The 26,104-nt window shown below is 40.5% G+C and overlaps 1 protein-coding gene across 1 annotated transcript; it reads right to left on the bottom strand.

Moving 5' to 3' along the window:
• Positions 1-2,033: 2,033 nt before the first annotated feature.
• Positions 2,034-26,100, bottom strand: LOC139445893 (mitogen-activated protein kinase 14-like). The gene is made up of 13 exons (XM_071227133.1): positions 25,839-26,100; positions 17,598-17,727; positions 15,118-15,176; positions 13,993-14,104; positions 13,318-13,347; positions 12,703-12,750; positions 11,943-12,057; positions 11,113-11,184; positions 10,651-10,730; positions 9,978-10,056; positions 8,490-8,663; positions 7,748-7,796; positions 2,034-5,547 (listed from the first exon to the last, which is right to left on the bottom strand). Coding segments are annotated over exons 1-13 (1,068 nt in total). The 5' UTR covers positions 25,958-26,100; the 3' UTR covers positions 2,034-5,546.
• Positions 26,101-26,104: the final 4 nt, after the last annotated feature.

Here is a 26,104-nt window from a genome sequence, read left to right as displayed (position 1 = left end):
AAATATTATATATTCTTTTTGTTCTCTAACAAAATCACCTCAGTTCTACAAACCCATATTCACTGTCACTGTCTCACATAATTATTACACATAAGGCTGATAGATAGGTAGCCAAAAGACATGACAAATAAAAAGCAAATAATAGCAAAATACAATTCAGTGGTAAATATAAAATAACACAAATATTTCTATCTGTCAAACTTACACATTAAGTGGTGAATTGTGAATGGTAAAAGCACAAATGCCAAAAGTTCAAACTAATTTAATTAAAAATAAAATTTGAAATGACAATTTTTGTGTATTTAGGGCTTGTGTTTCAAATGAGAGACATGGACATCGATGATGTGGCTCGCGGACATATATACATCTATGTACGTCTTTGTGTGGCTTTATCTGATAATGTGTCTAATATGAAGGCTAATCTAGGTCTGAAAGAAAGTGCAAATGTAATTGATACAAACAAATTCCATAGGGATTTTCATTCATGTAGGTTTATCAAGTTCACGAGTGAAGGATGACAAAACGAATCTCTTTAAAATCAGATCCTTTACTCTCAAGCGAATCAACACCTCTCCATCCAAATCTGACAAACCCTCCATGAGTCTACTTGCTACAGCAACTTGTTACTGACTTCTCGTTTGTTGTCTAATGCTGTACTGAGTATTCCAGCTATATGATGGGACAAACCAGTGATTGACATTATGAGCATTGATCTATGCACCTGGGATACGATGACAAACATCAACCAAAACAGCTGGCCTGACTGCCCTACCTCGTTAGTCGTCTTTTATGACAAGCATTGGCTGCACTAATTGACTGTACCTAAAAAAATATTATATATAATAAAAATATTTGCTGGCGTATGTTGCATTTATCTAACCTCACTGCTTCCACTGTTTAAAGCAACAACCTTTCTTTCAGCTAAAATTTAATTTGTACTTTAACAAACGTTAATAAATCTGATTGTAATGAACTTCCAATGCCACAAGTTGTACTTTGAAACCAAACTGTTTTAGCCAGTTGACATCTGACATCTGAAGCCCATGCATGTTCACTTTAGGGTTTAGTGGACGTGACCTATGGAGAGTTATATAGTTCTTAACACCAAGAGAGGCATCAAATCGGAGAAAAATATCTAATTTTAATGAGACTGACAACAAAAGGTGCTGGCATCTATGTACAAACGAAGCAATTTGGTGATGTCTTGATTAAAGTGTCTACACATATGTACAATTACTAAGATGAACACATAATCTATGCTTGGTGACGCCATGAATATACCCCATATTATGATCACTGAAAGGAATTTGGTGATGACAAATATGTTTCAGTATGCTATATAAATAATGAAGTAACCTACCACTGCATGTTTGCCGGCGCCTTCATTTTCTCTCACAGCCTTTATTTGTTTCTTGGTTTACAGATACACTTTTCCTTCAACTCAAAACAGTTGGTGTTCTTAAAACAGAAAGAATTTATATATTTTCTCAATGTATTATCAGTAGATTTAAACTGAGCAAAGAAATGAGGAGAAAAAATTATACTGGTCAAAGAGTTTCTCAGAACAACTAATCATTTATTCATATTGAATTAATTTGTTTGGTTCTTTTACTTATTTCTTTTCTCTGAATCTTTGTATTTATTTTAATAGATTTTGTTGCTATGTTACCAGTAGGCTTATTTCTTATTATTTGTTAACACACTTGGCAGGAAGAAACATATGGTTCTTAAATTTCAAATGATAAATTAACAAAACAGCCTGGTGAGTACATTCCTGTATGCTCGCTCCTCAGTACCCCATGTTTAAACATGAGCCATCATTAAAATGAAAATAGTGTCCCTGATTATCTCCCCTTAGTCTCACTGGTTGGGGACAAAAGGCAATCTAACTAGAAGATGCCATTTCATCCCCCAAGATACTTTGTGTCATTATTCTTATTTCATGAGATCACTTGTAATTAGAATCAGCTTCATGATGTTTGTACACAGGTATCAAACCTGGCCAAGATGGTGCAAGAGCAACCAACCACTTTCAGCAATGTCAATTTCTGCAATTGTCACCCAAAAGCTGCCAGTTTTAAATATTGCATTCCTCAAACTATCCCTGACATAACACAACATACGTATTCAGATTGTAAAACAATATCTCAAGCAAAACTTAATACATTCTATCTTATATAGGAAAACCTACATCTATTTCAAGATTCATATTTTATTCTTTTCAAACAATAGTGTAAAATTAAATATTGAGCGAAATATAATCCATTTTGTGCAATTGATCTTCAGACATTTTGCAAGGAACCAGTCCATTAAAAAGACATAAAACACCATTCACATTTACTTTGGGACAAAAGCAGAAAATTTATTATGTACATCTGGGTTTCATTGAAAATATACTTTCAAATATACATATTAATTGACATGGGCTGGGTGAAAACTCCTCATTTCTAAACTAAGTGTTGTAGTTAACCACTGCTGTTGACTACATCAGACCTGTATGATACACGTATGGTGAAACCTTGCAAGTCAGGATCCTGCATACAGTGAAACCTCATTAGTCTGGACCCTGCAAACTGTGAAACTTCATTAATCTGGACCCTTCATATGCTGAAACATTGTTAGTCTTGACCATGCATACAGTGAAACCTCATTCGTCTGAACCCTACGTGAAGTGAAATCTTTTAGTCTTGACCTGGTGAGATGTGAACACCCATAGGAATATTACTCCATTTTCGTAATTTGTTTATCCAGAAACTTGTTAATTGGTACTTGTTTCACATGGTTCAGTACCGCCAAATTGACATGGTTTCACTGTATATACATGTAATGGGTTTGACTCACTTGGGGACAGACCCTTTCTCGATTAGTGCATGAAGGACAAGTAATTAATATGTTGCGGTATAATCTTCTTTCCTTCAAACTACACAATCAGATTGGAAATAAGATGAGCTTCACTCTAGCGACCAATAATACTTGATGCCTTGAGCATTGGTTGTGACAGCAGGACTCTGTACAGCATTCAGCCTGGCAACTATACCCAGTTGCTAAACACATCATCACTAGCTAAACATCAATATTAAATCAGTATTTTTTTAACCTTAATATTCAAGACCATTACAGAACTCAGCTACAATAGAAAGATGAGGCAGCAACAAATTGAGTTACATATACATATGGATATGGAGACTGACCAGTTGAATGCAGCTTTTATACAACAACTAGGGCTGTCATTTACTGGACCTGGAGTGAGTGAGTGAGTATGGTTTTACGCCGCTTTTAGCAATATTCCAGCAATATCACGGCGGGGGACACCAGAAATGAGCTTCACACATTGTACCCATGTCGGGAATCAAACCCGGGTCTTCGGCGTGACGAGCAGACGTTTTAATCACTAGGCTACCTGACTGCCCCTAATGGACCTGGACGTGACAAGTGGCACTGATCCACCTCAAAATATGCTATCTGCAAGTACTTGATCACTGCACATACATTCCTCCAGTTTTTCCATTTTCACAGGTCACAGACGCCTGCCTGTTTTACAGACTCATCACAGTGAAACAATTTGTTCAACTGACTTAACTTTCAGTGGATATATCTCGACCACATCATGTAATGTCTAGATCAAAAGATTCCATAATATTGCAATTCCTTCTATGTGAGGCTTAGACAGGGCAATGACAGCCCTACCTTTGTAAATGTTGGATGGGGCAAGGTGGCACCATGAACCACATATAATGAACCATATCTGGAACTGAACCTGTACCTAGTGATGTAGAAAACACCTTCTCCACTGGGCTAACCTGCCACTCAGACAAGATAACCTTACATACATCTTACTCCGAGTCAATGTTCCCCCTTGCTCTGACAACACTGTTTTCACAGTTCATTCATGACAATACTCTCAATCTCTGTACTCTCGACTCCACTTCAAGGAACTGTCTATGCACATGCCAATGACATAACAATATTCCAGCCATGTATAAAACATTTGGATATACATAACATTTACTTGGGGAATGCCACCATCTTGCCAGTTGTATTCAACAAGATTTTAAGTTTCTAAAATGAATACAAGGCAGAACACAATATGGAAATCTGATTTCCATCAAAGTTGTGCCAAATGTACAATATCCATACAATTTCAGTAAGTCCTTCCCTTTAGTCAAGTACTGGCTATGTAACCTTCAGTGAATTCTCTTTCAAAATATCTAACCATGATCATGAAATTGAATCACAAATATTGTGTCACTAAGTAACAACATGTACAAATATTGTGTCACTAAGTAACAACATGTACAAATGTTGTGTCACTAAGGAACAACATGTACAGATGTGTCACTAAGCAACAACATGTATCACTAAGCAACAACATGTATCACTAAGTAACAACATGTACAAATGTTGTGTCACTAAGTAACAACATGTACAAATATTGTGTCACTAAGAAACAACAGGTACAAATGTTGTGTCATTAAGTAACAACATGTACAAATATTGTGTCACTAAGAAACAACAAGTACAGATGTTGTGTCACTAAGGAACAACATGTACAGATGTTGTGTCACTAAGATTCAACAACTAAAGATGTTGTGTCACTAAGGAACAACACGTACAGATGTTGTGTCACTACAACCTTAGAGTACTGAGCTCATACCACACGTCTATCACATTGCACATCAAGACAGGCAGTAAATCCAATCTTTTAAGTACATCTTCAGTTGCATTGACTGCAAGGTCACACATGTCAGATAAGGCACATCCCAAATAATATCTCTTTAATGAGAATGAGGAACCATCTTGACACATTCAGAGGTGGAACAACAACCTTTTCAAAAGGACGGGGTTTCACATTTTGAAGTTTGAAGATCTGTGCGTGTGCGCATGTGTATATTAATAACACAAAGTTCCTCTTTCTTTTCTTCATGTCACTTGGGTCCAGGAGTAATTCCAAAAGGTGTGTGTGTGCGTTTTTCAACCCCATGACCTTCCAATCCCACACCCCAAAATCAGTGGCAACAAAACTATTAATTGTACATCAAATTATTGTTGTTGTTTTCGTTTCTAACAGACAGTCTGAAACAAGTTGTTAACCTGGGACAAATACAAAATGTCATCATGATGCGTCATAATTCCCTTTACAATAAAACGTTTGATAAAATCTCTGATAAGTATCACAGTTATGATTGATGTAAGAGTGTAGGTCATGTTTACATACAAATCTGAAAAAGAAACTACCACGTTGATAATACCCTGCTACAAACTAAACCAGCCTCCATGTTCCATTTCAACTTGAATACTGTCCAACTGCAGCTGACCTCCAAACAATACAATCGTGACTTGTGTCACACTGTGTCTACAGGTGTCCCTTGTCTTGTGACTTGTGTCACACTGTGGGGTGTCTACTGTCTAGTGGCAGGCCATGTGATGAGGAAGGTGATGAAGTCCGAGCACATGCAGAGATGAAGATGGACATGAAGAGTAATGACTGGGGATGATTTCTCAGGAGGAAGCTCTTCCTCCACTGCTGGCAAGTCTCACTGACTGACTCTGAAACAGACATGAGAGAAACTCTAATTTCCAATGGGGTGGACCACATGAATCTAACTAAACAATGAAATAGTGTGCTTTCTTCACGACCAAACACTCCTCTTTAAAAGACTTAACATATAGAGAGGGTTGCTGGACAGACAAACGGCATCAAGTTTCATTGTCTTACTCAGAAGTTCTATAGTACCAGCCCACAGATTACAACTACAAGGTTAGAATAGGTCTTCAGTAACCCATGCTTGTCATAAAAGGCGACTATGCTTGTCATAAAAGAGCGATTAACGGGATCGTGTGGTCAGGCTCGCTGATTTGGTTGATGCATGTCATCGTATCTCAATTGCGTGGATCAATGCTCATGATGTCAATCACTGGATTGTCTGGTCCATACTTAATTATTTACAGAAAGCCGTCACATAGCTGGAATATTGCTGAGTTTGGTGTTAAACAACAAGTAAAGAATACAACTACAAGAACTTGTTTGTTTGATCTAAGATGGGAGAATACATAACTGAGTCCTCCATGACACAACAAGAAGTTACATGGACAGGCCTGAATAAAATGTAAACATCTAGTGATTTTATACTGACAATAAGAAAGCTAGTAGAATCTATTAATTCCGCAAAGTGAAATGTAACTCCTACATGCAACCACATCAGTTCAACATATGGCCCTCCTACACAGCACTGACAACACATGGCCCCCCTACACAGCACTGACAACATATGGCCCTCCTACACAGCACTGGCAACACATGGCCCTCCTAAACAGCACTGACAACACATGGCCCCCCTACACAGCACTGACAACACATGGCCCTCCTACACAGCACTGACAACACATGGCCCCCCTACACAGCACTGACAACATATGGCCCTCCTACACAGCACTGGCAACACATGGCCCTCCTACACAGCACTGACAACATATGGCCCCCCTACACAGCACTGACAACATATGGCCCTCCTACACAGCACTGGCAACACATGGCCCTCCTAAACAGCACTGACAACACAAGGCCCTCCTACACAGCACTGACAACATATGGCCCTCCTACACAGCACTGACAACATATGGCCCTCCTACACAGCACTGACAACACATGGCCCTCCTACACAGCACTGACAACATACAGCCCTCCTACACAGCACTGACAACATATGGCCCTCCTACACAGCACTGGCAACACATGGCCCTCCTACACAGCACTGACAACACATGGCCCTCCTACACAGCACTGACAACACATGGCCCTCCTACACAGCACTGACAACATACAGCCCTCCTACACAGCACTGACAACATATGGCCCTCCTACACAGCACTGACAACACATGGCCCTCCTACACAGCACTGACAACATACAGCCCTCCTACACAGCACTGATAACATATGGCCCTCCTAAACAGCACTGACAACACATGGCCCTCCTACATAGCACTGACAACATATGGCCTACCTACACAGCACTGACAACACATGGCCCTCCTACACAGCACTGACAACACATGACCCTCCTACAAAGCACTGACATGTCTCAGGCTATGGGGTTGAATGCCTCAGGCTATGGGGTTGAATGCCTCAGGTTATGGGGTTCAATGCCTCAGGTTATGGGGTTCAATGCCTCAGGAATTGGGGTTCAGTGTCTCAGGCTATGGGGTTCAATGCCTCAGGTTATGGGGTTCAATGTCTCAGGCTATGGGGTTCAATGCCTCAGGCTATGGGGTTCGATGTCTCAGGTTATGGGGTTCAATGTCTCAGGCTATGGGGTTCAATGCCTCCGGTTATGGGGTTCAATGCCTTAGGTTATGGGGTTCAATGTCTCAGGCTATGGGGTTCAATGCCTCAGGTTATTGGGTTCAATGTCTCAGGTTATGGGGTTCAATGCCTCAGGTATTGGGGTTCACTTTCTCAGGTTATGGGGTTGAATGCCTCAGGGTATGGGGTTGAATGCCTCAGGTTATGGGGTTCAATGCCTCAGGGTATGGGGTTGAATGCCTCAGGGTATGGGGTTGAATGCCTCAGGGTATGGGGTTCAATGCCTCAGGTATTGAGGTTCACTTTCTCAGGTTGTGCACCAGGCTATGGCCTTCAATGCCCTAGGTTGGTCATTGGGTTCAGTGCACCCTGTGATGAGGTTCTACTGGCTCACGTGTGGTTTAGTCACTAGTGCCTTATGTTAACTTCAGCTTGAATCACTCACCAGTCCACTGTCTTTAAATGCCCAACTTCTACCTCCTGATATACTAAATCTGAAACACAAAGACGGTGAATGTAATGCGACATTTACCATGGGTGAAACTCAGGCACATGCATGGCGACCTCAGCCAAGGATTATATCAAGTGATACTGTTTTGGAGTGAGTGAGTGGATCTGGTTTTACGCTGCTTTTACCAACGTTCCAGCATTATCACAGCAGGGGACACCAGAAATGGGCTTCACACATTGTACCCATGTGGGAAATTGAACCTGGGCCTTTGGAGTGACTGGCGAACGCCTAAACCACTAGGCTGCCCCACCGCTCCTTTGTTTTTCAGAAATATCACATTGTTTTGTCCATAATGATAAATTATGATACTATCAAAACTACCATGAGTATTTCAACATTGCAACTTTGTTGAGCTGTGAGTGAGTGAGTTTTGTTTTACGCCGCTTTTAGCAATATTCCAGCAATATCACGGCAGGGGACACCAGAAATGGGCTTCAAACATTGTACCCATGTCGGGATTCGAACCCGGGTCTTCGGCGTGACGAGCGAACGCTTTAACCACTAGGCTTCCTGTTGAGCTGTGAGATTCCATAGTTCACCTGAATGTTCCGAGGCTACCAATCTACACACCGAACCCAACATAAAGTAGCAGCTAGTGAACTTCAGGAGTCTGCGTCTTCCAGTGGGGTGCTGCAGGTGGGTCACAGCTATACATGTGAACTTGAAACGGACTTACTTTTCCACTCTGGTATAGTGTATTCACTGTCCTCAAAGCCCCAGTCAAAAGGTTCCGATGTGGGCTCATCAGTCGGGTCAGCGTACTGAGCTAGATACTTGTGTGCCAGTGCCTCCTCCGCAGTCAGGCGGTTTTTGGCATCCAGGTTTAACATCATCTCCAGCAACTTGATAGCTGTAAGGAATACATGGGAGGGGACCAATTAGCGGATAAACCAAATGTGTTTTCAAAGTAGAGGATTCAAACGCATATTTGATACCTGTAAATTTCATTTGAAACTGAACGTGTAAATGTGTGATTTTGAATGTGAAACATTTAAATAATATAGTAACCACAGCATGTTATTCAGCAGCATTAATGAAGTAGGATCAGCATTTGAAATTGGGAAACAGGTTGGTTTGCGAAGAAGTGCTTCTGAATAAATATTTTCTTTCACTGTTATGAAAAATCAGTCTGACATCTTATACTGCTGGATGCTGAATCATAAAATGTCATGGTAGAATGTTCCTTGAACATCCAGTTAGAAGTAACATAAGTGTTTTTATTTTTTGTTGTTTAACACCACACTTTCAGCAATATTCCAGTTATATATTCAGTGATTGACATCATGAGCATCGATCTACACATTTGGGATACAATGACATGCATCAACCAAGTCAGCGAGCCTGACCATCCGATCCTGTTATTCGCTTCTTACGACAAGCATAGTTGCCTTTTACGGCAAGCCTGGGTTGCTGAAGACCTTTTCTATCCCAGATCTTCACGGGTCAGTAATATAAGAAAACAGTTTCACTCCAGTGTCCAACACAAACTTAAAATACTGACTTCACAAGAACAAACTGTGTGTGCTCAAAAATAATTCCTTGTAATCCTGTTAAAAATGTACCACTCACTCACTGTTGAAATATAATTCAAAAAGCTCTGAGACAAACTGTTTCATACATACACTGTTCTTCTCTTTGATACACCTCAATTCCTTCTCACTCTTTGTTCTTGATGTTCACTCAGTCAGCAATATTACATAATAAGCAATGTCCTAAGCCTTACAATGACACAACGACTATTGTAAGCACAACGACTATTGTACGCCTATGTTAAAATATGGCAGTTACGATCATCTTAGCGCTTAGATCGCTTTGTGCAAGTGGGCCCTGGTGTCTGCATGGTGAGGTGAGGTGAAATGGGGTTTAACATTGCATCCAAGATTATTGCACTTATATAGCCTGTGACAGCTTGTACTAGTCCAGATTAATGCTGATTTTATAGTGCTAGCCCACTAAGATACCATGCCGCAGTTTAACACAGTATACTGACTCTCAGCTGACCAGTCCCTGTTTTAGCCGTTTAGTGTCAACTGGTAACAACTTTTAATGTCTTTTGGTATCACGTGGCCGGGGATCCAACCTTCCCCCCCCTCTACCTCTAGACCATGGAGCGGTGTTTGTATGGAAACATAGAGGAATATGATGTATCCTGGGCAGTACTCACCGTCCTGGTTGGCGCCTATGAACAGTTCCTTGAAGTCTTTCTTGTTCCACTTTGGTAATGATGCAATGTAATTCCTGGCCTGGATTGGAAACAGAAAGAGAAAGGATTAACCAGTGAACAAATTAAAACAAACTGCTGTCCAAGGCAAGCCTTGATTAAACTACTAGCACGGAACTACTACAGGCATATCAGACACTCCACACCAGAGAATTGCACTGTTTGAGTGATTTGAGGGTATGTGTGATATGGCATCAGACATGTAGATGTTTATCACATACAGTGCCATGATGCCAACACAATACCATCCTCCATCACATTCAGGACGATTAATACCCCGGACCCATTCACCACAAAAGCTCCATTTCGGATGTGATGTCACCATCTCCCTATGTCTTATCACCAACATAGTACAGAGCAAATTTCTCTCTTGAAAACCAAAAAGACAATTAAAAGAATCTCTGAACAACAGTTAAGCTTAGATCTCAATTCAAAATTGGGGCCATGAACGAATGAGTTTCATCGAGACATTTAATCGAAACAGAAGACGATAATAACCATTCATAAATATAATGTTTTCCTGAGTACTAAGATAGGAGTGACATCCTGTGCAACCAGGACTTCCCATGTGTACCAGAGATGGTCTGCAACAAAACAAGATGTCAAGACAACTCACATCTTTGCTCTCTATACTGTCTAGCAGCTCGTGCCCAGGCGTGCCGACCAGCGACAGGATTTTGTTCAGTTGATCGATGTCTGCATTGGGTTAAGGAAAAATCTTATGCTTACTACTGGAGTGTGGGAGAGAGTAAAATGCTTATGATGGCTTGCAAGTAATCAAGTCCAACCAGACAGTATCAGCATCGGCTAAGTTGTTTTCCCTGATGGTCACCCCATTACTATTCATATCAGCAGTCAATGTCACCATTTCTACTGACCGAGATTCATTTTCATGGTATAAAGTTAAGTCCTTGAAGTCCTTGAAGCATACTTAGCTAAGGCCCCCTATAATCTTCAGGTTTTAACATGGGGGCCATGACAGGGACCCCTGGGACTTTATTCCCAGTGTTGACCACAGTTTTCCAAAGAGGCATGTACACCTGTAGTTGCACAGCACTGTGACTAAGTGTAAGGATACGATCTGTTCCGGGGAACAGGGGCCGGCTGGTCAGCATCTCCGCCATAATACAACCCACTGACCAGATGTCAACTGAAAACACAAACATCAACCATAAGTTTCCATCACCAACAGTCATATTGATCAGCTACGGATTATCTTTGTTCCCTCAAAGGTCAATATTTGGCGGCACCATGCCTGTGCCTGATGAAAGAAATTTCTCTATATCTCTGTCTCTGACAACCATTGATACCAAGACATACAAGCGTATAGCAGACAAAGTCATCTATATCCCCCGCCCATTTTAACATGTTATGGTCGCAAACCAGGTAAGTAACCCAACATTTCTCTTAGCCCCGGTCAAAATAGTTGCAATGGAAATTCTAAAATAAACATTTCTAAAAATTCGTAATATCAAATAGCACCAGTTCTGTTCAGTATGTGCTTTATATATAGACATTGTTGCCATGGAAACAAAAAATAAAAATTTATAAAATTCCTAAATAGCAAAAGGCACCATTCAGCATGAGTCTGATAGACATGCAAAGTTTCGTAGAGTATTGTTAATGGTTTCTGAGTTACGCTCCGGAAACGATTTCGGGACACACACACGCATGCACACACGGACGGACGGACGGAACCCATCTCTATATCCCCCGCCAACTTCATTGGGGTGGCGGGTAATAAGGAGAAGAAGGTTCAGTATTTGGTTTAACATAATTTCACTGAATTAAATCTTCACACTAATGTTCTCTCCAGTTTGTCATTGGCACCCAAGATAATTAAATCTCTGCCAGTTGAGACCATAAAACAAGAACACAACAAACACATTGTTTATTCTGAATACACACCTGTTTGTGTATATCTCATCCAGTTGAGCATGATCTCGGGCGCCCGGTACCACCGTGTCGCCACGTACCCCGTCATCTCATCCTCTGTGTGGCGGGCCAGGCCGAAGTCCAGAATCTGGTGAATATATGTACGCTCATGTCACACACAAGGTAAAGAAAACTCAACATGGACAACATGTACCACAAAACATCAAATGTGTCAAAAAGTGAAAGAATTAGGTCATATTTGAATTACCAGAACCTGTGCACAAACTACAACACTATGTGCTGCTAACATGGCTAAAGAATAAAGACATTGTCCTACAATGTTTTGTGTTGCTACTGATATTTGAAGTGAATGTGTATGATATTACACTGCTTTTAGCAATATTCCAGCAATATCATGGCAGGGGACACCACAAATGGGCTTCAAACATTGTACCCATGTTGGGAATGGAACCTGGGTCTTTGGCGTGATGAGCGAATGCTTTAACCACTAGGCTACCCGACACCCCCTGATATATGAAAAAGTGGCATCCGACAGTCAAACAAAAGTGGCACATATGTCACAAATATCTGATATCTTTATTTCATAGTTTCCAATAAGATTGATTCACATATCACATTTTTTTCCAGTCATATGTTGCATCTCCATATGAACTTTTGGGAGCAAGCAAATGAATTTGTGACAACCATATTTTATAACCATGACAACAAGAATGGATCTCCATGACAACCACTCCTGCACTGTATCCCTAGCAATGTGACCAGGGTGACCTACCTTCAGTTCACAGTCCTCGTTTACAGCAATATTACTTGGCTTTAAATCCTGCAAGAAACAACACAAGTCAACTATGGTTGATGGTACATCTGTCATCACAGAAAGTACAGTAAACTATGGTTAGGGACCACTAATTTTAGTTTGTTATATCTGTCGTTTGTTATACGTATTTTTGATAGAGATGTTTTGATAGGCAGATTGTTGACAAACGAGGAGCTCGGCTCAGGGAGTAACAGTTCATTATACACTTAAACATTATCGTTGACAGAGTACGGAGGCCTGGACTGTGGATACAACTTCTACCCAAGTGTCAGTGAGTTGGGTTTAAGAAAGTTCTCAACAGTATTTCAGTATCACAGCAAGTCCAACCTGATGTCAGTTTCACATATTAACCACTTTGGTTAAACCCACAATTACCGGTATGGTGCTTACAAACCAAGAAACAAGGGTTTACACCCATGATCACATGTTTCTGGCATGCCAAGGGAAGCAACTCTGCGCTTCAATGACTGGACCACCTATGCCACCAGTTAACCCCATGCAGGGAATCAGACTGAGTCTTCAGTGCTTGACCACTATACAGATTTACTGACCAGCAGCAGGAAGACAACTCACCCTATGTATTATGCCTGCTGAATGAATGTACTGAAAGAAAATAACAGAGACATATAGTTCCTGACATCACACAAAGACATCCGGCACATAAAAACAGGGAATCAACACAATAAGCATCTTAAATGTGTCTACATTATTCAACAAAGTTTCAAGTAAATTCTTAAGGTAAGTTCAACTTCGGAGTGAGTGAGTTGGGTTTAACACCGCTTACCAGTATTCCAGTTATATCACGGCATATCAGCTTAATGTGTGATGAAAGCCTAAACTGATGCAGTTCTCACTTTGGTGAAACACACTGGAGCTGAGAAACCTAGAAACATATTTTGGGCGAAACTGGGATTTGAACCCGCAATCATCAGTTTGTTGCATACTCAAAGGATGCAACTGTGAACACTGAATTGCAGCGCCTTAGACTACTGGGACAACAGTGCCCCTCAACTTCAGAAGACTTAATCAATTGAAACAAATTATCTTCTGGTATTACTGGTGTAAGTGGCTATGTGGGAATCAAACCTGGGTCTTCAGAGTGACTAGAGAACACTTCAACCACTAGCCTACCCAACAGCCACCAGCAAAAGATTGCAAATTCAGAACTACGAGTAAGAATTATGCTTTGGACAATAAACTCGTCATACATGTTTGTTTGCAGAAAGGACATATCTGGCCAACACTTACTTTGAGCCCTCTGAGTATCTGATAGACTAGAAATTGTACATGGTCGTCACTCAGCTTCTGTGTTTTCAGGATATTGTTCAGATCGGCACCCATCAATGGGGTTACCAAATATCTGAAAGATACAACATTAATAGGAGAGTCAGTTGTGTTACCATGGCTTTTAAGCAATATGATTATCAGATCTTCTACTCCAACACCAATCTCCATCAAGATCTGACAAATCTTCCACAGGTCACGTATGGTGAATCCTGAGTGAACTTGGGCCACCCAATCAAAATGAAAGTTCATGTCGCAATCGGAGTGAGTGAGTGAGTTGGGTTTAATGCCGCTTTAACAGTATTCTAGTAATATCACAGCATGTCAGCTTGATGTGGGAGGAAAGCCCAAAGTGATGTATGTGTAGACATGGTGAAATATCCACATAAGTGTGCAACTGCCTCTTAATGTTTGAAAGCCTTGAAGCCTTCCTTGAAAGGTGAGGTGAAATAGGGCTTAACATCACCCAAGATTATTATAGCGACATGCATGCAAGTGTGTGGGTGGCTGCTTGAACTAGTCCGGACATACGCCGATTTTATAGTGCTAGCCATCTGGGATACCATGCCTCAGTTTAACATGAATACACCACTCAGCATACTGACTCCAAGCCGACCAGTTTTTGTTTTAGCCCCTACTACCGGGCCAGGCAAGGTAACAACAAGTACCATCTGTTAACGTCTCTTAACGTCTCATGTTAACATGGCTGGGGATTGAACCCCCGACCCTCTGCTCTTCACTAGACCACGGAGGCAGTCGCTTCTTTAAAAGAAAAAGTTTGCTTTCGGGGTCAAGTCAATCAAGACAACTCTACATAACTTTGCATAATGTTAAACATGCTGGTCACACATACACAGTGACACAGCATGGTTAAACTCAAGCACTGTTTGCGAAGAATATTCATTGGAGAGCGAGAGAGTGTTTTTACGCCACTTTTAGCAATATTCCAGCAATATCACGGCGGGGAACACTGGAAAATGGGCTTCACACATTGTACCCATGTGGGGAATCGAACCCGGGTCTTCGGTGTGACAAGCCACTAGTCTACCACACCGCCCCAGAATATTCATGAAAGACTCAAGTACTTACACATCCTGGAAGCGTTCAAATGACGTCTGAGGTGTAAATAGATCTAACAAACCAATTATCTGAAAGAAAAGAAAAAGATTGATCTTGTAAAATACCTGACTGGTTAGTGGAAGATGGGTTATGAATGGAGCATCAGCATGATAATGACAGAGAAAGACATGGAAGGAGTGTATTGTTCTGATTACTGCAGCTACTTCAGCATGTTTACATGGTTTAGTTGAGATTGATGAACATCAATGTGAATTATTTCATCACACTAGAAATATTTTGCTCCATATTTGTTTCCACTATTCGAAGGGCAACTAAACTCTACATAGCAATTTTGTAGATTATTAATAGTTTGGGGCATACTAATCACAAATGTTTGAACAAAAATCTGCGACTGGGGTAATTCCCATAGCTGGGGTTAAAACAAGTTCACAAAATGCACAACTTCAACGATCTGTATTTTAAGGATTAACAGAAACAACACAGAAACAACACAGAAACAACACAGAAACAGTGTACAGTATATTTATAGCTGCTAAGAATCACAAGATAAAAATGTCCACATATTAACTAAGGAAAACATGTGCTATCACTGCAGCACCCATAGCTTTATATCACGCCCCCAGATAGGTTTGTTTCGGAGTTATGAAAATCACTTGGAACATTTAAATACTTTCATAGAATGTCATAACCTTTTCTTTTTTCGGAAATTAAATAAATGTATCTAGGAAAATTGATATTCACAACAGAATAAAAAAAAATCTTTTTCAGTTTACTTGCCCATTACCATGGTTAAGGCTACATTCATGGTAGCAAAGTCTGAGCATGTCAAAACAAGATTCATAATACTCCATAACATACTGACGCAAACACAACTGAATTTACATATGATGTGCACACGTGGCGTGTTTTGACATGCTGTTAAACAAGCTGTCAAACATAGTTCTACTTTTACTATACTACTCAACGTTTGATAGAGATATTCTGAGTGTAGGACCGAATGTGTGTGATTGGCTGCTGGCAGATGGTGTCATACAAATTGTATCCAATATTGCCATGCTAGTGGAGCATGTTCAGCTTCATTTAGAGTTAATAAACGTAAGTACATGATTCAGGTACACCAGTTACTGTCCTCTAGTTACGTAACAGTAGGATATAGCCCAGTATCCCTCCCAAATGTTGAGTCACATACTAACATGATCAACATTTGCTAAATCTAAATACTGTATTCGACGTCATAAGCACTCTTATCAATAAGCGCCCATGGCGATATTTGCTAATATATTGTCTAATGAACAATCCCAATTAGCACCCCTTCCAATTGATCAATGTACACAAGACTTTATTCTTGTATAATACGAACTCATCTTTCAACTCTTTTTTTTTCCACCAAAATTTAATTCTAATGAGAGTCCCCCCTATTTCTAATTTTGAGAGCGCCCTTGGCGCTTATTGCATTGAATACGTAACTGTCAGAGTGAAATAAACTGACAGAAATAATCTTTGTCCAAGGCATTCATGCATAGGAATATAGAATTGAAATTATGAAAGAAAGATGAGGTCATTTTCTACTTCCTTCCATACACATGTGTTCCTCATCAGGATCATGCTCAATCTGCAGACATGTGATTTCCATGATTATAAATAAACTCTCAATGCATTGGATATAAAGAAGGAAGTATGTTTTCCAATTAACACCTGATAAAATAACTTTGTAGTTCCTTGAAAGGTCTCACACACGCTCCCATAGCACGCTTAGAAGGTGTGTGGCCTTCACCTGATGGGACAACCAACAGGCCGCCAGTAACGTCAGGGAGAGAAATGGTCTTGTTATTAAGGGTGTCAAACTGTGTAAGGTGCTAGGCTTATTTTTGTTCCAAGTCGTGTTAACATTACCAGGTTATCAGCTTCCTTGTTTACAAGCTGCTAAAGCATGCAATGGTTTACTTAGGGAAGCAATAGATTAATTCCCACTCCCCAAACAGTGATATAGCAGTATGATCAGTCGTAATGTTTTCGTTTAGCATGTTGTGTTTAGCATGTTTAGCCTCCGGGTTGTGGCTGTTCTTTCACAATTTACTATGCTTTGTTACTTACAGCCCTCCAGCTTAGTTTTGTTTTATGCACTCGCTTGGATTTCTGATTCATTTATTACTATCAGGCACATTCGTGGTAGACAAAGTAATATCGTCGCCTTGCACCCCAATGCAGTATTCTCTGATTTCACTATGCCCACCCACACCTGCATCTAATCAACACACTTAGGACAGCTGGCAGTAATAGCCAAAGTTATGTTATTTATGTCATCATTCTGTGATGGACAATTGGGCTTAGAGATAGCTCTTGAAAAAATGTCGAAATATTCTTCCATGATCTGAACACACCACCATTGTGAGCAGTGGTCTCAGGCAACAGGGGGAACAAGCACAAGTATTGTCACAGAAGACAAACATTCAACATGTTCAAACACTGATAACTTCAATTCCACCTACATTTTCATGGTGCATGTGTTTCAACATGCGAATCTCTCGGTACGTTCTCTTAGCATGGATGGCTGTCTGGAAAGGACGGGCAAGCTTCTTGATGGCCACCTTCGTTCCCACCTGACTGTCATGGGAAGAACTGCAAGGCAAGCACAACATCTGTACTGTAAAGTGGGAGGTATAATGGTGGTGTCATAGGAAGAACTGTAAGACAAGCACAACATCTGTACTGTAAAGTGGGAGGTATAATGGTGGTGTCACGGGAAGAACTGCAAGACAAGCACAACATCTGTACTGTAAAGTGGGAGGTATAATGGTGGTGTCATGGGAAGAACTGCAAGACAACCACAACATCTGTACTGTAAAGTGGGAGGTATAATGGTGGCGTTGTGGGAAGAACTGCAAGACAAGCACAACATCTGTACTGTAAAGTGGGAGGTATAATGATGGTGTCATGGGAAGAACTGCAAGACAAGCACAACATCTGTACTGTAAAGTGGGAGGTATAATGGTGGTGTCATGGGAAGAACTGCAAGACAAGCACAACATCTGTACTGTAAAGTGGGAGGTATAATGGTGGTGTCATGGGAAGAACTGCAAGACAAGCACAACATCTGTACTGTAAAGTGGGAGGTATAATGGTGGTGTCATGGGAAGAACTGCAAGACAAGCACAACATCTGTACTGTAAAGTGGGAGGTATAATGGTGGTGTCACGGGAAGAACTGCAAGACAAGCACAACATCTGTACTGTAAAGTGGGAGGTATAATGGTGGTGTCATAGGAAGAACTGCAAGACAAGCACAACATCTGTACTGTAAAGTGGGAGGTATAATGGTGGTGTCATGGGAAGAACTGCAAGACAAGCACAACATCTGTACTGTAAAGTGGGAGGTATAATGGTGGTGTCATGGGAAGAACTGCAAGACAAGCACAACATCTGTACTGTAAAGTGGGAGGTATAATGGTGGCATTGTGGGAAGAACTGCAAGACAAGCACAACATCTGTACTGTAAAGTGGGAGGTGTAATGGTGGTGTCATGGGAAGAACTGCAAGACAAGCACAACATCTGTACTGTAAAGTGGGAGGTATAATGGTGGTGTCATGGGAAGAACTGCAAGACAAGCACAACATCTGTACTGTAAAGTGGGAGGTATAATGGTGGTGTCACGGGAAGAACTGCAAGACAAGCACAACATCTGTACTGTAAAGTGGGAGGTATAATGGTGGTGTCATAGGAAGAACTGCAAGACAAGCACAACATCTGTACTGTAAAGTGGGAGGTATAATGGTGGTGTCATAGGAAGAACTGCAAGACAAGCACAACATCTGTACTGTAAAGTGGGAGGTATAATGGTGGTGTTATGGGAAGAACTGCAAGACAAGCACAACATCTGTACTGTAAAGTGGGAGGTGTTATGGTGGTGTCATAGGAAGAACTGCAAGACAAGCACAACATCTGTACTGTAAAGTGGGAGGTATAATGGTGGCGTTGTGGGAAGAACTGCAAGACAAGCACAACATCTGTACTGTAAAGTGGGAGGTATAATGATGGTGTCATGGGAAGAACTGCAAAACAAGCACAACATCTGTACTGTAAAGTGGGAGGTGAGGTGTTATGGTGGGAAGAACTGCTAGACATGCCGCGGGACACTAGGACCACCTTACGTTGATCATAAAGAGTGAGTGAACGCTGAAGTCAGCAATATTCAAGCTATAGCAAGTCAGTTAGTATTCATTTCACATAATCAAATCTGGACCAGACAAACCAGTGACTGAAAGCATTACAGAGGTGAAGGTAATCTTTTTAAATCGGGGTGCACATTACGCAAATCAGGAGAGTGAACAAAAAAACAAGATGGAAGGACGAAGGCACCTGAGAAAAAAGGGGGTGGGTGGGAAGAAGGCAGAGATGTGCACTCTAGTCAGCTCTTGTGACAAGCATGGGATACGATAGATCATCAGATACCAGTGGCTGGCTCAACTCCAGAATCCAAACAATCCTAAGAAGTAGACACCTAGGAGGAGAGATTAACCTGGAGTCCTCTAGGCTAAAAAAACATGGTTTTGATTCCACATGATAAGTTTGAATAGGCCTCAGTAATTAAAACCTCACACTGTCACATTTGGTTTCAAATGAAAATTAATGCATGAGTAGAACATGAACAAAGTTATTATCCTACCTAGGTATTACTCATTGGTTTCACTACCCCACTATATACTGGACTACACACCAATCACTCTTTAATCACAAGCTAAAATATTTAAATCTAAGGACAACACCTTAGTCATGTTACCCATGTCAATTTCATTTGTAACATGTTTGAGTGAGTATGTATTTTTATGCTGCTTTTAGAAATATTCCAGCAATATCACGATTGGGTACACCAGAAATGGGCTTCACACATTGTACCTATGTCAACAATCAAATGTGGGTCTTTGGCGTGACGATCGAACACTTTCACCACTAGGCTACCTGCCCAACCCTTAACATGATTGAACTTAAGAATAATCATGATAATAGGCGGCTAAGGCCCCTCTTCATACCAAAATTACACACGAGGACTGATGCTGACATTCATGGTTACAGTGCTTAAGTAAGACTGGTAGAGAGCAAAGGCAAGTTTAAGTAGATGAGAATTTGATAACAGCTCTTGGTCTGACTTCTCTTGGGTTGATGAAGAGGTAAACAGGAAATACAAATCTAGAAATCACAAGAGGCGGATTCAGGAATTTGAAACAGAGGATTCCACACTACCCATGTCATCACTGTATCATCATATTATGAATCAAAAGGAAATATTGACAGTTGTTGACTGTCACGAATAACACAACTAGTTGACAGTTGTTGACTGTCACGAATAACACAATAACTAGTTACAGCTTTTGATTGCTTACCCAGGTTAACAATAAGTAAGTAGTATTTCTATAAGTCAGGAACAATTGAATGTTTTGAGAGTTAATATTATTGTGCAGAACTTCTTAAAAACAATAAATACGTAACACATGTACTGCCATGAAAGAGACTGCATCATTTCCCCTTTTCTCTCAGTATTTACACAATATACCATTATTGTGTGATCACAACAACAAACATGGAAAAATCATATTTTCAGAGACAATATGATATTTAAGAGGCACAATAACTCATGAATAACATTAAACCAATCAAACTTGACTTAAATTTTTTTTAAATAGTGCAAAACCCAATAGGTTTTTTGTTTCCATATTGAAACAACAGACTGTGTCATCCCTTGAAGCATGTAAAAAATACAGAGCTCAATGTATAGAGCCCTCTATAGAGCCCTCTCTCTCACACAAAGAACTTTGTACCAGGGCTGCAGATCATTATCTGCAGTATTTTTAGTATTGACTCACATTGGGATTTGACAGGTTTCTTTGGGTATATAATATATATACTTATACCCTGACCAGTTTACTGGTTCTTTTTACACCAATAAGTCTGCATTTCCAAAAAACAAACAAAATTCAGTTAAAATGCTGTATTGGGTTACTTCTAACCATGCTAATCTCTTTATCTGTTTGTGTGCCTCCCCATACATGCCAAGTGTGTAACATGTCGAATAAACCAAGCTCTCAGCAGGTAGCATGTCCAACTATAGGTGAGACGTAGGACATGCTCACAGCAGGTAGCATGTCCAACTATAGGTGAGACATAGGACATGCTCACAGCAGGTAGCATGTCCAACTATAGGTGAGACATAGGACATGCTCACAGCAGGTAGCATGTCCAACTATAGGTGAGACATAGGACTATTCTTATGTATTACTCTCTGCAGTGGAGTTCATGTATGCCAGCTTCTGATCAGTACAGAAAGATCTGTACAAACTTACAGGTAGACAAGTTGGAAAGGATATACTATTGGTTTTTTAAATTGTTTAATGCACATTTGAACACAGGCAGCTAAGAATTAATCACGTTAAATGGGTAATCGTAATTGTTTTTTCATATATTAGATAAAACCGCAGTTTATCTGTAACTCTCCATTATCATGAAAACATTGACTGTAATTCTAGATTACCTATGAACATGCTGAATTTCAGAGAGAATTTCAGCCTGACCAATCGACCCCGTTAGTCGCCTCTTACGACAAGCATAGTCGCCTCTTACGGCAAACGTGGACTGCTGAAAACCTATTCTCTACCCAGATCTCCATGGGTCATGTTATCAGCGAAACACAGAGAAAGAGCTCGGAGAACAGTATTCTTCATAACATGTTTAACATCTGTAACCGTAATCATGTTAATTGGGGGATGTTTGGCTGTAGACCTGGGGCTGAATGTTGGTCTGTGGGAGCATCTATACCTTGCAGGGATGAATCTAGACCTGCTCGGACGCTTATATTCGGCTCAAAGTCTGCAGCAAATGTCAGTTACAAATCACACATTGGGATTTAGCTTTCCAGTTCATTTTAATAAAGTCACAATCAGTGATGTGGCTTTGGACAGTTGACTGGTATACTACTGATTGCATGGAATGCAATGTAAAAATACCCTTGAAATTCAAAAGAATAAGACCCTTTATAAAATCCCAATTTTGAATAAAAATTTCCCAATTTGCATGCCAAAGGCACTTAGTTTGGAAAACAAGATAAATCTCTGCCATGTATGTATATATGGTAATATATTGGCTATTGTTAGCTGATCAAATTTTTATCAAGAATAATTAGCAGACAAGCTTGACAAAATGAATTTTTACAAGCTTAGTAGAATCAACACCTGATGATCTGGGAAAGACCCAGACTTGAGCAACCCATGCTTGCTGTATGAATGAGTGAGTTGGGTTTAACGCCGTATTTAACAGTATTCCAGTTACATTATGGTGTGTCAGCTTAATTAGGGAGGAAAGCCCAAAGTGATGCAGGTATCAGATGTTTACCACTTCAGTGAAACCCACGAGCATGTGTATGGTGCTGACAAACCTAGAAACATAATCATAGGTTTCTGGCATGTCCAAGGGATGCAACTCTGCACAGCGAATCGCAGCACCTTAGATGACTGGGCCACCCGTGCCCCTTTGCTGCAAGAGATAACTATGTTTGTCTTAAGAGGAAACTAACAAGATAGGGTGGTTTCATTGATGCTTGTCATCGTATCGTAGATCAATTCTCATGATATCAATTACTGGGTTGTTTGGTCCAGAATTGGTTACTTGCAGACTGCCATCATTAAGCCGGAATATTGCTGAGTAGAGTGTTAAACAACACGCAAACAAACAAGTTAGTAGTAGCAAATGTCACAGACAACTTTCTGACAATTTACATCTTCCCAAGGCAAGAGAGTTAACTGACTATAAAAGTCCAGTTTCCACCCTTGCAGAACTAGGCTGGTATTATGGAGTTACATTTTGGATGGATTAACGAGTCTATGCATAGTCCAATAAAAATCGCGCACCAAAATCGAAATCCGTTTCGTAAAGTGTCATGCAGATTTCGGTCGACTTAAGGATTTGCAAAGCATGTGCACCACTAACTCGTTGTCAACAGATATTTTCTAAATCTTTTCATGCTTTAATCAAGGCGCTCACGTGATTTGATGCACTTCGCGATGTAAGACTCGTTTTATCACAACATAGATCTTGATTATCAATCAGATCGTCTTGACTGGGCGCCACCGTTTTGTTTGAAGCAAATGCAAGTGATATGATAGGTTGAATCTGATTGGTCAATAGGAGAGGCATAGAAAGGACATAACTCGTAATAGCAACTGGTGGCGCTACGATCGAGCTCAGGAATTCCAGCCTAGTTCGACAAGGATGGAAACTGGACTTTTAAAGTCAGTTAACTCTCTTGCCTCGGGAAGATGGACAATCCAATGCACCACAAGCATGTCAAGTGACACCAGTGACACCAACTTGTCATGCTTAAATAAAGGGCATTCAGTGGGGCACATTCACACTTCATTAATTCACCATGTTCACTGCCTTACGTTCATCAAGGTGATGAGGGAAATTGTATTGTAAGAAGTGAGGTGAAGTGAAGAAGTGAAACGGGGTTTAACATCGCATCCAAGATTACTGCACTTACATAGCGACAGCATACATATGTGTGTGTGTGTGTGTGTGTGTGTGTGTGTGTGTGTGTGTGTGTGTGTGTGTGTGACTAATACTGATTTCATTGTGCAAGTCCCCTGAGATATCACGCCGCAGTTTAACAATATCCCATTCAGACACAGTATATTGATTCTGACTGACGACCAGTCTTTGTTTTAACCCCATAATGCAGAGGGCCAGACAGGGTAACAACAAGTACCAACTCTTTACGTCTTTTGGTATGACGCCACTGGGGATCGAACCCTGGACCTTCCGCTCTACGGGCGGACGCTCTACCACCAGACTATGGAGACGATCTGAATAGTAAGAGATTATACAGGCCACTGAAGCGCACAACCATGCAGCACAAGATACAATGAATGCATCATCAACACGCTGCACGTTACAATAAGCATAATGATCACCTTGCTTTACCTACATTCCACTCTCGACACAGTGGGAGGGAACACAGTGTAGTGTGTGACTTGACTGACTGCATATGTTTGAACAAGTCCGGAGACAAACACAGAGATCACTGCTTTCATTCACATGCATTCTAAACTGTTTGAGTTACGGTAGGAAGGGCTGAGGGCTTAATTGAAATGCCACTTGTCAATGGTGCATTTGTGTCTAGTATAATCGCTTAGAAAAGATAACAAGATAACCAATCAAATTTCATATGTCGTTGACAATGATTTTTTGTGATGTTACTGTTCATGACAAGGTTTTAACAATATAACTATAATTCACAAATATGTCAGCTAGATTATTTTCTGCCTGTTCAATTTCAGATGGTTTGATAAGATCACCCATGAGCTTGTACATTATTTTGAGGTACTTTTCTCATGTAACCATCATTATTAAATGAAAAACTTTCCATGTGAGCTATGTTTACACATTAAATATGCACTTGAATTGTAACTTGTAGTTTGACACGATAAGCCACAGTTTGAAGAGGTCACACTGACTGAACAAGCTGATAAGAATAAAAACTACAAATTCAAATATACCTCTTCTTACATGCATAAATATCTTTACCATGGGACAGATTCAGACAAGAGGCTCACTTTTTCCCTGTAATAAGTTGCAATAATCTTGAGGAAACACAGCTACTTATCAACAAAAGCATAAACATGAAAAGGGTTTACTAAGGATGATGTCATAGATCTTTTTCATCAAATTCATGGAATAGTATTACTGTATTCCAGTTCAATCATGTTTTCATTTATCACCTTGTGATAAGAACAGTTCTAGCATCTACTTATGTGATGACTGATGAACAACAATTGACTGGTAACAAGCTCACGATCAACTTTCACACAATATGTACACAAACAATTATAGATTATGTGGAAAACATTTCAGCCTTGGGCGGCATTTCAGGGAGCTCCACACATTGCAGGAATGTTTTGAGAGCACCACAGGCCCCAACAGCATGACAACCAGACAAGGACATCCTCAAAGTAAATACACAGAAGTTTATAGGAACATATTTTAGCAACCATAATTACTTTGTGTATCCAGGTACATTATCACAATATGTACTGGCATTGTGCCCCCTGATTAACTGTGGTGAGATGCTCTGTCACAATATTATACACCACAAGCCAAATGTTACACCCTTGTTGACATGAACAGGGCAAAAAAAGCAGACAGGGTATGGCTAGTTTATATTGCACGCACACCCGGGCCGTTGTTAATTTAATCAGACATTCCCAGCTGGCTGTACAGCCTAGCTTTATTCAAAGCGTAGCAATGGTTACAGCCGTAGCTTATCTAAAATGTATGATCTCATGCAAGTCTAAATTAACAGCTGATTTCGCTAGTGTAAATAAACAAGATAACGACCTTGATTACAATTATAACAGGTCACCATACATGTTGAAAGTTAATGCACAAGCTATTTCAATATTGGTTTTATTCTAACAATAACTACGTATATAATTACGAAACATCTTTTGTCAAAATTTGCTGCGCACAAGTCACACCCCGTTTCGCGGATCTAAACCTGGAGGAGAAGGCGCTCGCTCATGGACTAAGTTATGGCGAAGTGTTTGACCTAGATTTTTCATTCAAAGATGTGCAAAATGTCAATATACACTAGAACAATATTATGTGCAAAATCTTTGCCAGGAAAAGAGATCGTAGAAGACAGGGGCTAAGATAGGGGTCAAGAGGTCACAAGGGGTGGCACTTACCACACTTGCCCATACGCTCCCATCCCAACCGGAGACAGCATTTGATATCGGGTCGGCACCTCCCATACCGTCTTATTCAGCTCGATCTGAGAAAACCCCTCCTTGGTCGGTTCAGACATTTAGGCCATACAAAGTAGCACGTGCGATGATGGCAATTGTCGATTTCAGCTGGAAATATTAAATCCAGGCGTCTTAGCGACCTAAACTTGACTCTACCTGCGCGTGCAGAGGTGAATCAACGGGCACTTGCTTCCGGATTCCGACAA

This window comes from Haliotis cracherodii, unplaced genomic scaffold, assembly GCF_022045235.1.
Source record: "Haliotis cracherodii isolate W230 unplaced genomic scaffold, xgHalCrac1.p SCAF_6, whole genome shotgun sequence".
Classification (NCBI taxonomy): Eukaryota; Metazoa; Mollusca; class Gastropoda; order Lepetellida; family Haliotidae; genus Haliotis; species Haliotis cracherodii.
This window is presented reverse-complemented; position numbering and strand designations above follow the sequence as displayed.

What these genes read in the sequence shown, in the direction of transcription:
- LOC139445893 (XM_071227133.1), bottom strand. Translation starts at nt 25,957, where the DNA reads ATGTCTGAACCGACCAAGGAGGGGTTTTCTCAGATCGAGCTGAATAAG. An exon ending in CATAGGCGCCAACCAGGACG is followed by an intron (nt 8,664 to 9,977) that starts GTGAGTACTGCC and finishes TATTCCTTACAG; the next exon opens with CTATCAAGTTGCTGGAGATG. An exon ending in CACTATACCAGAGTGGAAAA is followed by an intron (nt 7,797 to 8,489) that starts GTAAGTCCGTTT and finishes TTTGTGTTTCAG; the next exon opens with ATTTAGTATATCAGGAGGTA.